Genomic DNA, 13,605 nt, shown 5'->3' with positions numbered 1-13,605 from the left:
TTTTACAATGCAATGAACTGTCAACTGGAGAAGGAGTTTATGATGAGGTTATTTGGCCTTCTGCGTTCCGACTCGATTTTAAGCGACTCGTTTGATCTGGTCTAGTTTTCACTGTCCGAATTACGTCGAAAATTTAGCGCCTCGGAGAATTGGCGACAGGTTTTGGCAGAACATCAATATCCCAGAACAAGCGCTGGATTGCCGAACCCACGAAAAGAACCTCCGGGGCTTAATCTCGCGCGTGAAGACTATCGTCAGCGTTAAATTGCACCGGCACATGCATCACGGCCTATCCGCCCTCATCCGTCACCAGCGGAAATTCAGAACAAGCCCAGCATGCAATTATGGAAACAGACCAGACCACAATCGACCACAAAGCAAACTACTGAACTTTCAGTGATAGGTTTTTACCCTTTCAACTGGTACAAAAACTGACACCTTTATACAAGGCATCATGTTTGCAATAACCACAACACAAGCAGTCAAATTGCAAACAAAAAGAAACAACTCTGATAATGATATGCACTGTCCTTGAAGTTGATTGGTCCACACCCGAGACAGCTTTTCTTAGAGCCTAGTTTCCATTGGTGTTGGACCAGATGACGCCAAAAGGCATACAACTCAAAAACAGCACACTCAGAGTATTGAGAGCTCAGGGTAAGCATTTACACTATGAGACCTCCTTTACCAGTGGCAAAATATAGTGATAGGTTTTTACCCTTTCAACTGGTACAAAAAACTGTTGTGGTTATTGCAAACATGATGCCTTGTATAAAGGTGTCAGTTTTTGTACCAGTTTAAAGGGTAAAAACCCTATCACTATATTTTGCCACTGGTAAAGGAGGTATCATAGTGTACTGAACTTTCGTTCGAGGATGTGGGTCTCTATACGAGTCTACGAGTGACTGAGAGAGACCGCACAGTAGTGCACCAATGTCAGCTTCAGGAGGCATGTAGCATTTCACCACACATCAAATGAAGCCATATCCAGGCTCATTATCCTAGTTGCGATTCATCCAGCCACACACGCATGACGGTGGCTGTCTTGTTTGCGCTATCTTTCTTGCTCATTCTCTCATCTTGTATGTGCAGAATCTCTCCCTTGTTCCGTCTAATCGCTACCATCCATTTAATATCCGTCCTGTTTGTACCGCTTTATACATTCTGATTTTCTGCTGATAAGTACAGTGCAGAAGAAATATAATATCCTTATTGAAGACTCGACAAAGGAACACAGCCTGGTTTCTCTCTGGTTCCCAACACAAATGGAAGGTCAAGGACTCCCCAAAGTGTGAATGACTTGAGGCGCAAACCATCAGGCGTATATACATCACCGATGACTGCCCAAAACAACACGCGCGTACTCTGGAGGAACAAGCGCACTCCGCTCAGCCATCCCGGGTGCTGTGGAATGATGAACAATCTTAAAATACATTCCAGCTATGTTGCTTTTTTTTCGAACTTCCATCAAAAAAAAATTCCTATGAACCGCGCCAGTTCAACGCGTGCACTTGCGAGCGTAAGAATCGCTTTCCAGCGACGGCTCGTCACACACACCTCCGATTGACACTGCTGGCTACGCACGGTGCGAACGAAGTTCAACATAAGTACGTACGCACAACTGCCAGCCTGGACACAGAATCAGAATCTTTATTTATACCGGAAGAATCCGATGAGCTACCAAGCTCATTTTCACAGGATGTCCAGGAGCAGCGCGGGTCAGAAAGTTACAACCAAACGACACAACAACCAAAAAACCACGACAAAAAGTGCATGGCGTAGGAAAGCCAAGCAAGTCAACGAAATCTAAACAAGACACAAATTGCACAAAACAACCGCTTGCGACCGCACCTGGCTTGACGGTCTTGAGCCGCAGCGGGTCCTTGCAGTTGGCGATGACGGCGAGCGCGTCGCGCCGCGTGAGGCCCGCCACGGGCGTGCCGTTGACCTCGAGCAGCAGGTGGCCCCCCTGGAGGCGTGCCGCGTGGTGGTAGACGACCCGTTCGTGGTCCACCGCCTCGCCCAGGTGGGGGAACTGGCCCGCGTCCGCGCCGCCGCACACCGCGAAGCCCAGCGAGCCGTCCCGGCAGCGCGACGCCACCACCTCGCGCACCTTGGCGCTCCAGTGCGCGCGCTTCTTGAGCACCTTGGACATTGCTAAGGCAGCTGCTCGTCGGCCCCTGCAACGCCGACGGAGAAAGGTGAGGGCCGGGGGGTGGGGGGCAGGGGGGGGGCGCGGGCTCGCGGCTCTGCTCGTACTACCTGGACAGATCACCGAACAAACGGCCGGGTGTTTGTGAAAAAGGGAACCCGCACCCCCCCCCCCCCACTACACACACGAATGCGTACGATGGCGGGAATTATGCTTTTTGTTGACAACTCATTCGCAAACCTAGAGGTTGCTAGGAAAAGGTCATGACAAGAAGGATGTACACCTGTGTGTATGTAGAACTTACGTAGCGAACCATGCTAATTAGAGGTGCGGGGAGGAAGGACAAACTAAAACACCAAAAAGGAGTTCTAAAGAAATCAGTTTTCAATCTAGATTTTAAAGTGCATAGCTCCATTGGCTTCCTAATACACCTGGGCAGAGATCGTGAGGAAGCTCACAAGACCGATGAACAATGACATAAGCGAACGGACCAGAGTACGAACAAAGATTGCAATGGGACTCGTCTCGCCACTAAAGCAAATAAAATAAAACAAAACGTGCACCGAAGCAACGCTTGCTTGGGTGGCAAGCGTCTAGGAGGCATCCGTGAGAGGCAAGATGTTTTGCTCCGTCTCCTCCTCGTTTAGGTGCGAGCGGATTTGACGGTGGGGGTGGGATGCGCCCTCTCGAAAAACCTCTCCGTGGAAGTTGTGATTGCAGGCCATCTGCTGTGACACGTCTGGGGCAGCTAAGAAAACAAGGGGGAGCCTCAGAAGAGGGCCCCACCCACCCCACTGCCTCACCCACCTACCCTGCCATTCCAGTAACCAGCACAGACAGAGCATGACTCGGAGACAATGACGAAACCAATAATGGACGTGACAACTACGGCGATTACGATGATGATTAAGAGGATGTTGACGTTTTGTCTACGACAAAATCGCCTGGAATGTGCCCGATCTCGTCAAATCTTGGAAGCAGAGGTGGGTTGAGCCCGAATCGTGCTGCTTTTGAGGGCCACCAATTTGCATAAACTAGGTGTCGCAGGCTGCTGCAGGCACCATGCTGCGCGCACAGTGCCGCAAAATAAGGTTGTTGTACTTTACTACGCTCCCACTCTCACCACCTTCAAACTCTCACCGACCCAACCAGGTGAAGTATGGTCGAATGGACCGTGGACCACAACCTGCGTGGTTGCCGAGAGGCCCTAGAACCAGCAGTGGGCCTAACAAGAGGGCCGTAACACGTACAAAGAATTCATCTCGTTCAGATATTTGTGGTGGCAAGTGTGGAGACCGCAGCGATAATTACCATGTCCGTGATGATTGATTGGTGAAGAGGAAGATTACGGGGGGGGGGGGGGGGGGGGGGGGCATGCTCTGAAGGCTGCTCCATGTTCCCACCACTCGGTTACAATTCTAAACCATCAGCAGTTTTGACCGCCGGCAAGTCCTGCCAGGAAAGCATCAGGCTTCTCCAGCGCTACCGTCCTCCTCGCCGAAGACTTTGCAGAGGCATAAAATCGCGGAGTATTTTTAAACGTACACACCTACAGTCCCTTTGGAAATCCACTGCTGAATGCCGATATCGCCATGTAATTTTTTTTCTACCATACTTCGCCACGCTGGTCAGTGCAGGCTGGTGAAGGCATGGCGCATAGATGTGGGAGCATAGAAGTGCAGTGCAACTGTGGATGCTTCTGAACCATCCTTTTGCTGCCTACCACAGAAGCACCGCGGCCGCCTACAATGCTTGTTATGCATGCTTAGCATCCGTAAAAGCACTATCCACAGGCTCAAAATCTGCTTAGCTTCGGAGATGTTACGCGTTCAGGCACATTGACTGCGATTTGCTCACAAGATAATTGTGTTAGTAACAACCTTTGCAAATATAGCATTTCTACAATGTACTACAATAATAAAAAGTCTATAAATAAAAATGCTTCCCCACTAACACAAGCTTTAGTGAGGGACACTCAGCTAAAACGCCGGCCCAGAGGCAGGTGACAATTCCACATTACTATGGCAAGAGCCAGTTTATCTTTTGGATGGCTACAGTTCTGTACAGTGTGGTGCCGATACAGAAATCCATTGCACAATGACACCCATTAAAACAAAATTAAAAATTATCTCCTGGGTCCAAGGTACGGAACGTATTGCTATTGCTGTTGTCCATGGTTACTCAATAACGACTTGCACAGGGAACTGTAAAACTGGGAGACAGAATTTTTTTCAGCAACACTGCGGAGAAGCAATAGCTCACCTTTACGTGATTTCATTTCATCCTGGTGCTGAGCTGAGGGTGGCAGACGTTGGCGCAAAATCTTGTCCACATATCTCTTGCCACCAAACCAAAATTCATCGCCTGCATTAGAGAGGAACACAGCATTAGTAAACAGTCCAACAATGTTGGGCATTTTTCACCATATCTTGCCATGGACAGACAAGAATCTGGAGTTCCCAACATGCTGACCATTTCATTTATAACTTCTTCATCATTATCGCCACCACCAACCACTCGTCCATGATCGATTCGCTGCTGGATGAAGGCTTGCCCCCAGCAGTTGTCAATCTCTCGCGCTCATGCGATGTTTACAATCCATCTAAGCCTAGCACCTCCGTGAGCCGACTTCGTGGCTCCGTCTCCACGGTGAACGTCCTCCTCTTGGGCACGTTCTTTTCTTTGGCTGTCACTCCATCGTTAAGTCTCGACCATCCGGCCATCATCCCATCGAGAGGCATGTCCTGCCCAAGTCCAATTCCTTTTCCTAAATGAGGTTTCTAACTTGTGTAAGTTCACGAATCCACGCGTTCCCCTTCATGTCCCTCAGTGCAATGTCATTCCTACGTCTCTCTCAATGCTCGTTTGCATACTTTGCAGCTTTTGTTCAAGTTTCTGAGTCACTGTCCGCCGTTTTTGTTCCCATTATTGACGCTGTATAAAATCACGTGGTTTGCTATGTACGCATCACTTGACAACCATAGACACCCTGGCAAACGAGAAGTTCCATCTCAAGGGATTATTAGCCTGGACAACATATTTAAAAAATCATTAAAACAATGTTTTGGATGTGCAAGTCGTTAAAAAAGGGTAATGTGCAGCGAATACAGGAACAACAACGAAGACCACTTTGCTTTTGATTATTAAAGTTCAGTTTGTATTTACAACTTCCAGTATGGACACAATGCCGCCACTGTCAATGCTGACCATTTCACCTACAAGTGGCAGATACAAAAAAACCTCGTGGCTGGTGCTTCCAATGCTTTTCATGGTCACGGTCAGATGCACTCTGCCAGAACTATATTACCGCCCACTTCAGCAATTGTTTCTTGCTGTGGTTGTCCCACATGATGACGGACGCTTGTGTTGCGCCCGAAACGTCGTGATTTTATTTATTTTATTTTATACCCAAGTGACTTTACCGAAAGAACCAAAGAGTATGGATCCCTGCAGTCACGAAAACTTCTAGATTAACTATATTACCCACAACTTTACCGATAAAAAAAAACCCAACAACGTTTATACGAGTCCAGTTCAAATCATCTGTTAGCTCAAACAAAAAATAAGTCAAAAGTGTCAAAAATCATCTCTGTTGGTGACCCACAGGCCAACGATGAAAAATCCACAATCCCATGGACAGGGCCAGTTTATCCATACAACTGATCGCCACACATATACTTTCCACAGTGGTTACTACTTATTTTTACAAACCATGCCGAGATGATATACAGAGTTAGTAAAAACGCAGCCAACATTACTTCTTAAGTTCACGGGAAAGACACGACAGCACTATACGGAACTCCCCGGTGCCTTTCGTAAACACGTGTAATGACATACAAATTCCAAGTCCACATTACAGGACAGGCCGATCATTTAATTGTACAGTAATTTATGAGAACACGTATCGTAGTCATATGACCCTGACCATAGACACACAAAACTCACAAAGACAACATTTCCTGACAAAGCACACAATACATTACAATGACCACATTTCTACTCTCATTTCCCTACCAAGACTCACACTGCAATTGCTGTTTTACTGAAATAATTGATTTACCTTGCATAACATACAACTATGGTGCCGTGTTCCATGCTGCGATTATCACGCGTATTCACAAATGCACACACAATGTCCCATGTTACTAACCATTCCTTTCTTAGAGAGGCAGGCAAATGTGTCGTTTGCATAACACTTCAACAGTAGGATTGGTACTGAAGACACAAATGCGGTACAGCACGAGGTTGCACCGATAACTCGCAATAGGGGTGCTAATGTGCATGTAATGTAATGTGCTATGAACCCCAATACAGCTGATGTACATAAAATACCATGATGTGCTTTGAAGCAGGGTCGTTGCCCGAAACGTCACCAGTGTTATTGATGAATTGAGTTTTTTTGTTTGTTATTTGGGCTGGTCCTTTCGAGGGATTTATTTGAAAGCACCAATTAATTATTTGGCTTTTGCATTTATTTAAATGACAGCCATTTGTGTGTTAATGGATTAGTCCGTTTGAAATCTAAGAGGTAGACGAAGTATTACAAGAACTGACCGTTTTTGAAGCACACACATACACACACGAGACACTTACTTCAACAATTAATTTTTAATAAGCATCGGCCACAGTCGCACAACTTGTAACACAACCCATCCACACACACACGCAATCAAGTTGACATAACACAGCATATGACTGCATCCTTAACATTTCTAGGCCATCTTAAACACGTTGCTTCAATAACAAACAAAAAAACTCACACACACTTGATTATGATGCCAATCAAATCACCACACTTATTATCCAATAAACCCAATGTTGACCAAGATACAGTACTTGTTGTGCGCGTGCGTGTCATTAAACAGCGAGTATAGTGGAAAAAATGAGCAGCGTGCCTTACCTGGGGCCAGCCAAAGTGGATAAGGGATCCTTCCTTCAAACTTTGTGCAGTTTGAGATCAAGGATGGAATGCCATTCCACCAATCGCCATGTGTTCTTCAGCAAGTGCCGCCGCAGCAGAGGTGAAAACTAGTTTATAGTGCCATTCTGTTAGAGTCCAGCTGCCACAATTACCCTTCCCCCACCTCCACAACCTCTCCTCCCACCTCCCAAAAGCACCTCCTTCCGCACACCACCACAAAAAAACCCTGCCACCCAACCCTCTCTTAAGACTCACCAAGCTAACGCAATGAATGACAGTGGACGGTGGCTTCTCACCACCACCACCACTACCGCCGTCATCATCGTCATTCAGTGAAGCGGTGATGGTGGCATCAACAAGCCACGGAGAAAATAAACCCTATCCGGGGACTACTGTTGCCATATCAGCACGGCAAGCGTCTTCTTATGTATAAATCCAACACAACGCCATCAAATGCACCATACTATACAGCACAGCAGACTGGTTGCTGCTGCTGATGATGATAGGTGTCAACAGTAATGTGTGAGCCGTGTTATACAATGGTAAAAGACACGCTCGCTGTTGTAACGTGTGTAACACACACACACACGCGCGCACAAATATAACACACACACACTCGCACGTAAGTAAGCCGGTGTAAGGAATACCTCTGTGCTGTATCACAACACTGTTACTACTGCACGCACTGTGTAGCCCATACAATGGGGATGATGATGATGATGCTGCTGCTGCTGTCGCTGCTGCTGTGTGGACGCCACTGCATTCGCCCGGACGCACACGTGGTACCGGGCCCTTTAAACGCGCACCACCCCACCCCCCCTTTACCGTAATGCTCCGCGTAAACGCGGCACCGTCAAATCAAATCGAGCCACCACGTTTTCAACTTTTTTGTGCCCAACAAATAACAGAAAGAACTTGACGTGGTTTACATATTTCGTGGCTCTAAGAGGGAACGCGCGTGTGTGCGTGTGTGTGTAAGAGGCGACGTTGTGGACAGTGGTTCATCTACATCATGGCACGTCAACGACAACTGTGAAGTTTGCGAGTTGATATTCATGTTTTTTTTGGGACCTTGACTCAGGTCATCGTCCCTCCGAGGTAAGATAATTATTGATCAGTCGCCACTTTGTGTGGAAGTCAAACGGTGATTGGTTTGGCCCCAATGTAGTCACGCTCCCCTGCCATAGGAATGTGGAATTGTGAGCACGAAACCATCATCACCGCCTCAATGCACAATTGAGGAATAAATTATTAAAAACAATTATGTACAGTGTTAGGTCCCACTGGTGTAAATTGTAAATTATGTTCTGTAAGGGTTAGAAAGCCACAGTTTGACTCTACGACACAATATTATAGCGATAATAACATGCTTGCATTACATTACAAGCTTTTACATCGGTGTAAATGTGAACTTATGCTCACGAAGGGTTATAACGATGACATTCCTTCCGCTGTATATCTGTGGTAATGATGTTAAACTCTGAGCGACATTCAAGAAAGGGGGAGAAAAGCTGAAATTGTACAGATAGTGGAGTATATTTGAAAACTGAATATTTTGAATGTTGTCTTCCACTGATATATTCATCATCATCAGTCATGGTCAATCCACTGCTGGATGAAAGCTGCCACCACCTCTCACGATACTGCGATGAGGACGTGTATAACAATCTATGGAAGCGACATGCACGCGATCTGGATGATAGCATCGCCACATCTCTGCTACAGGTGACGGATTGTTTCCTTTGGCCGCCACGCCATCATTCGTCTCAACCACAACCGGACAAACACCACGGGGCCAAGACAATGTGATGTATGGAACAGTGGCATAATGTTTAAGAGTCCGATAGGGAGTGAGGTGGTTAACAAGTTAACGTCTTATCTTCTACAGATTTGTCTAGCGCCGTTTACAGCAATAATTGTACTTAGGATGATAGTGCTTGAGATAACGAGTGTGTGCGTGGGGAGGTTATTATTAGAAGTGGTGGTGTAAGTTTGCCGTGGTGGCAGGAGAACAGGTGGGGGTGGTTGATGTCGTGGTCGGGCTGGCCGCAGCTGGGAGGAGCAGGAGGGATGGGCTCGCGAGAGGACGTGGGCCTCTTAAGGGGGGTTCGGAAGCTGGGAGGAACTAAATGGGAGGAACGGAAGCTAGGAGGAACGAAATAGGAGAAACGAAATGGGAGGAACGGAATGGTGAAACGGGGAGCTGGGAGGAAAAAAAATTAGGAACGAAATGGGAGGAACGGGGAGCTGGGAGGAATAAAATTAGGAACGAAATGGGAGGAACGGGGAGCTGGGAGGAATAAAATTAGGAACGAAATGGGAGGAACGGAAGCTGGAGAAACGAAATGGGAGGGACGAAATGGAAATAACGAGAGTTGGGAGGAATGGAAACTGGGAGGAACGAAATTGGACGAACGAAAGTTGAAATGAATGGAAGCTGACCACGTGGCCCACACGTGGTGGTTGTGCAGAAAATGTTTGCTTCGAGCAGATTAACCTGCTTCGTGCGTGTACATGGTTTCCGTGTTCAGAATGACGCAACTGCAGAGCTTGGATGATTGTCAAATCTCATTTGTAAGTACGGTTATGATCAAAGGGCACAACGTTACTGCGATTGAAATAACGCGCCGTTAAGGTGTATAAACCGTTGCGGTGAATTACATTGGTTTCATAATTACAGTGACATACAATAAAGTCATGAGATTAGGCCCAGACCCACAGACATATTTTGAAATTTAAAATGTGTTTCGTATAATTTTACTAATGCCATATTGTAAAATAAACTTTATTTTACCTAGGTAAGGGACACTGAGCTGTATATTTCGTTTTCAGAAGCGAACCTGGGCCACAACTAGCTGATGTGGACATTTATAGAAGCCAAATAATTCTATATATTTTAATGCGGTTGTATTTCTCAATAATGCCCTGTTAAGGCGGGAAATTATTGTGGTTTCTCAAACATGTTCCTTCGGAGTGGGCAGGTAGGAACTTGGTTGGACAACGCATTCGTGCACGACAGACAGACAAATAATCCCTGGTGGGCATTGTGGAAGCTGTTGTTCCTCCCTGTATAAGTGTAGTGTATCGTGTCATGTATAGTGTAGTGTGTAGCTTAAACGTTGAGTTTTATAAGGGCACCACGGGGTGACCAGCCCCACCCCACCCAGCCCCACCCCACCCCACCCAGCCCCTCCCCACCCCACCCAGCCCCTCCCCACCCTCCCCTCCCCACCCAGCCCCACCCCACCCCACCCAGCCCCTCCCCACCCTCCCCTCCCCACCCAGCCCCACCCTCCCCATCCAGTCCCTCCCCATCCAATCCCTCCCTCCCCTCCTCACCCAGCCCCGCCCTCCCCTCCCCACCCAGCCCCACCCCTCCCACCCCCACCTGAATCACCTTAAGGCTGAGAATGTTGAAAGAAACACGAGGTAAAAAGATCCGCTTTTTTATTTTCAAGGGTTCCATTTTATGAATGGAGCCACCCTCCCCCAGTTCAATTTTGTGAATGAAACATCCCCGTCTCCTCATTGGCCCGAGTCGCGGCGGTGCCCCCCCCATCACTAACCCCCCCCCCTCTACCAATCCCAACCCACCGCTCCCATTGGTCGGCGCCCCCGAACCAATGGGAGGGCTCTGGTGGGGTGGGGCCATGAACGACAGACAGACAAATAATCACTGGTGGGCAGTGTGGGAACTTCTTCTTGGTTCTTTCGGTAAAGTCACGTAGTGTGGGAACTGTTGTTCCTACCTGTATTATACAGTTACAAACATAAAGTACTATTATATCGAAGACATGGAACCAGACACGCAAGGATTTTGGAAACTTTTATTCGGTTCAAGGTGACTTGCATTCGTTTGAATGATTAACGAGTCAAGAACAGCACAATACATGTTGCTTGAGAATGTACGGTATAAGGATTCATGCAACTCTACTCGATTCAAATCGTGAGTTGATGGACAAATTAACAGTTATTGTTAAAAAGTTAATCGAATTCGCAAGGGCGGTATTTTTTTTACGAATTATTGCCACGAGAGCTAATATGTCGAATCTGCTAAAACGTTGTTGACGTTAACAACATCGTATCGTTTTACTTGTAAAGTGGGCAAATAGGGGACTGTGTAAAAACAAAGGGATAAGTTGTATATTGGCGGTAAGAATTAATTTTGAATGAATGAGCTACGACCACCGATGGCGCCTAGAGGAAGCGTTCACTCTGGAGTTGTGAATCAACCGTGTGGACATGACATGGATTCCTCGTGTGACAACCCCCTTGTCCACAGATTTCAATTTGGGAGGGTTAAGAATCAAACGCAACTTACCTGTGCAAGAAGCCTCCACGTTCAACGATGTGCGCGAAAGGTAAGGGAGCCTGTGTGTTGTTACAACCCACAACATGCACTCGTGGAAGCTTGTTCTCCAGTTTCCGCCCTCGTTTCTTCGGGAACCTTCTAGAAGGCTTCTTCTCAATCCGCTCATGTCGCTGTTAAACAAAGCCCAGCGTCCTAACATCTAAGTTACGTGGGGTATTCGCCTACATTGGTGTTGTGAACTTGTGACATCGGTGGCATAACCAGCGTTGGTAACACACGTGTAGCATTACTGCAGAGTTTTTAGCCGGCTTGGATGGCCTGTTTTTTTTCATCCAGTACATTGAATTTCCAGCTTTGTGAAATGCCATTGAAATTATCTTTTAAACTGTGTGTTGGCAGTGGCGTACACGGCAATAGACAATGTTTGTGCTGTGTTTCAGTTTCATTTATTATGATTTACCCTGTGAGTCATTCGGCTCTTGATTTGGATGCAACCGCAACAAACAAAAAATTACAAGATACACCTAAAATTCATTGTACACAAATCTAAACATCACGTACATAAACAATAAAATCCTACAGAAAAAGCACCACCCGTCCATGCTGCGTACAAAAACTGCAACAAATTCCATTTCTATGTTTGATCCCAATAACAATCATAATACAATACAGATCAAATTTTTAAGTATAAATCTATACTAAATAAAAAAAAATCGGGCCAAACCAAGCCCATCTAAAACTTACTACAACAATGCTATATAAACAACGTAACAGTTTTCAAACAAATGCGATTAAAAGTTTACAATAGCGACACACACAACACACATCACTAGCATCCTTGGCTAGCTGCATAAGTCAATCCATAACAGCCGGATTAACAATAGCAGTAGCAGCGCACTATAAAGGACCATGGGGGTGAAACATCATGTATTACAATAATATATAGATATCAATATTTATAGATTCCCATTGGGGGCACAGTGTTAATTGACTAACAGTTTTCATTTTATTTTCTAACTGCCCTCGCAGGCTATTACGTCTAATACGGTAAACTCAATTAGGCTGAAGGAGTGCAAGGAATGTTTGGTCTTTTTGGCAGTAAAAGTTGTATATTTTACTCTCCTAACTATACTCTCGGCTAAACATTTATTTAATTTAACCTCATGTAAACACAAATCCATGAATTGTTATTCGTACAAAATTACCAGTTTACACACAAATTGTATACACTGTATGACATTTCTAAAGTTCAACGTTGGGGTGGATGGAGGGTGATTCGTGCAGTACGGTTACGTCATCGGGTGCAGTGCTTGCGTGATGACGTCACACACCCCCGTGCGTGATGACGTAGCGGCACGTACCTGAGCGGCCGAGCGCATCAAACGCGTGGTGACGTCGTTCGAGCGTTCGCCAATCAAAACGCGCGGGCTCCGTGCGTGATGACGTCAGGGGTGAACAGGACAAGTTGATGATACGTGGCTCAAGTGGCTATACATGATGGCACAGGTCAATGTAGTTAAATGACATTCGTTATAAAGTATGGAACTCTTTGTCAAACCACTGTTGGATAAAGGCATCTACATAAAGCCGACAATGTTTAAGCCTAACTAATATATTTCTAATGCTATGGCTACTGTATATAGAGTTTTGTTAATTATAAATTGTTTTCTTATTTTACCAGGTAAGAATTGTACAGAATATAGCAACAAAATATTGGAGAAAAGCAGACAATACATCTCCTGTCTGTCCACATGAGAAAAACACGTATTTATGTGCCTATTTTCCCAATATTTGTCATCAGCATTACTTCAGTACGAGTGTACAGACCGGTTTACATACACTGTACCTGTGCAACACACTGTCTCATCAGCAGTGCCAGGCTTCCTTGAATCAATCAATGCTGGTGAACTGCCTGAGGTTAATATGCAAACAAAAAACATCTCTTCAGGATATGAGTCCTAGTCTGACGCAAAATTACATAATCCCAAAACATGGCATTACGGCATATAGCATTGCGCTTGACTGCTTGATGACACCCAGGAGGTGGAAACTCGTGCAAGGTTTGCTCACTTAAATGCAACTGAATAACATTAGTGTCGAAAGCCAACTGGCTGATCGACATTATTTAATTGTGGAGACAATGGCATTCTGATTATACTGTATATTTGTTTACATATGGTTAGGTGGCATTGACTCAACTAAGCCAAGCATCCCTCCAAG

At 45.9% G+C, this 13,605-nt stretch overlaps 1 protein-coding gene across 5 annotated transcripts in view; it reads right to left on the bottom strand.

Annotated features, from left to right (window-relative positions):
- Positions 1 to 7,827, bottom strand: part of LOC133356786 (membrane-associated guanylate kinase, WW and PDZ domain-containing protein 2-like) — a 132,441-nt gene extending 124,614 nt beyond the window's left edge. For 2 of the 5 annotated variants that reach the window (XM_061574467.1, XM_061574468.1), the window contains exons 1-3: positions 7,053 to 7,244; positions 4,415 to 4,516; positions 1,852 to 2,180 (exon numbers count right to left, since the gene is read on the bottom strand). In XM_061574467.1, coding sequence (XP_061430451.1) covers positions 1,852 to 2,155 — 304 coding nt within the window. In that variant the 5' untranslated portion in view covers positions 2,156 to 2,180; positions 4,415 to 4,516; positions 7,053 to 7,244. Of the gene's footprint in view, positions 1 to 1,851; positions 2,181 to 4,414; positions 4,517 to 7,052; positions 7,245 to 7,720 lie in introns of those variants that run through there. The other 3 variants (XM_061574465.1, XM_061574466.1, XM_061574469.1) reach the window with 3 other exon arrangements.
- Positions 7,828 to 13,605: the final 5,778 nt, after the last annotated feature.

Source organism: Lethenteron reissneri, chromosome 55 (assembly GCF_015708825.2).
Source record: "Lethenteron reissneri isolate LAM-NWPU_2019-01 chromosome 55, ASM1570882v1, whole genome shotgun sequence".
NCBI classification, from domain to species: Eukaryota; Metazoa; Chordata; class Hyperoartia; order Petromyzontiformes; family Petromyzontidae; genus Lethenteron; species Lethenteron reissneri.
Note: the sequence above shows the minus strand (reverse complement) of the source record. Positions and strands in the feature narration are given on the sequence as shown.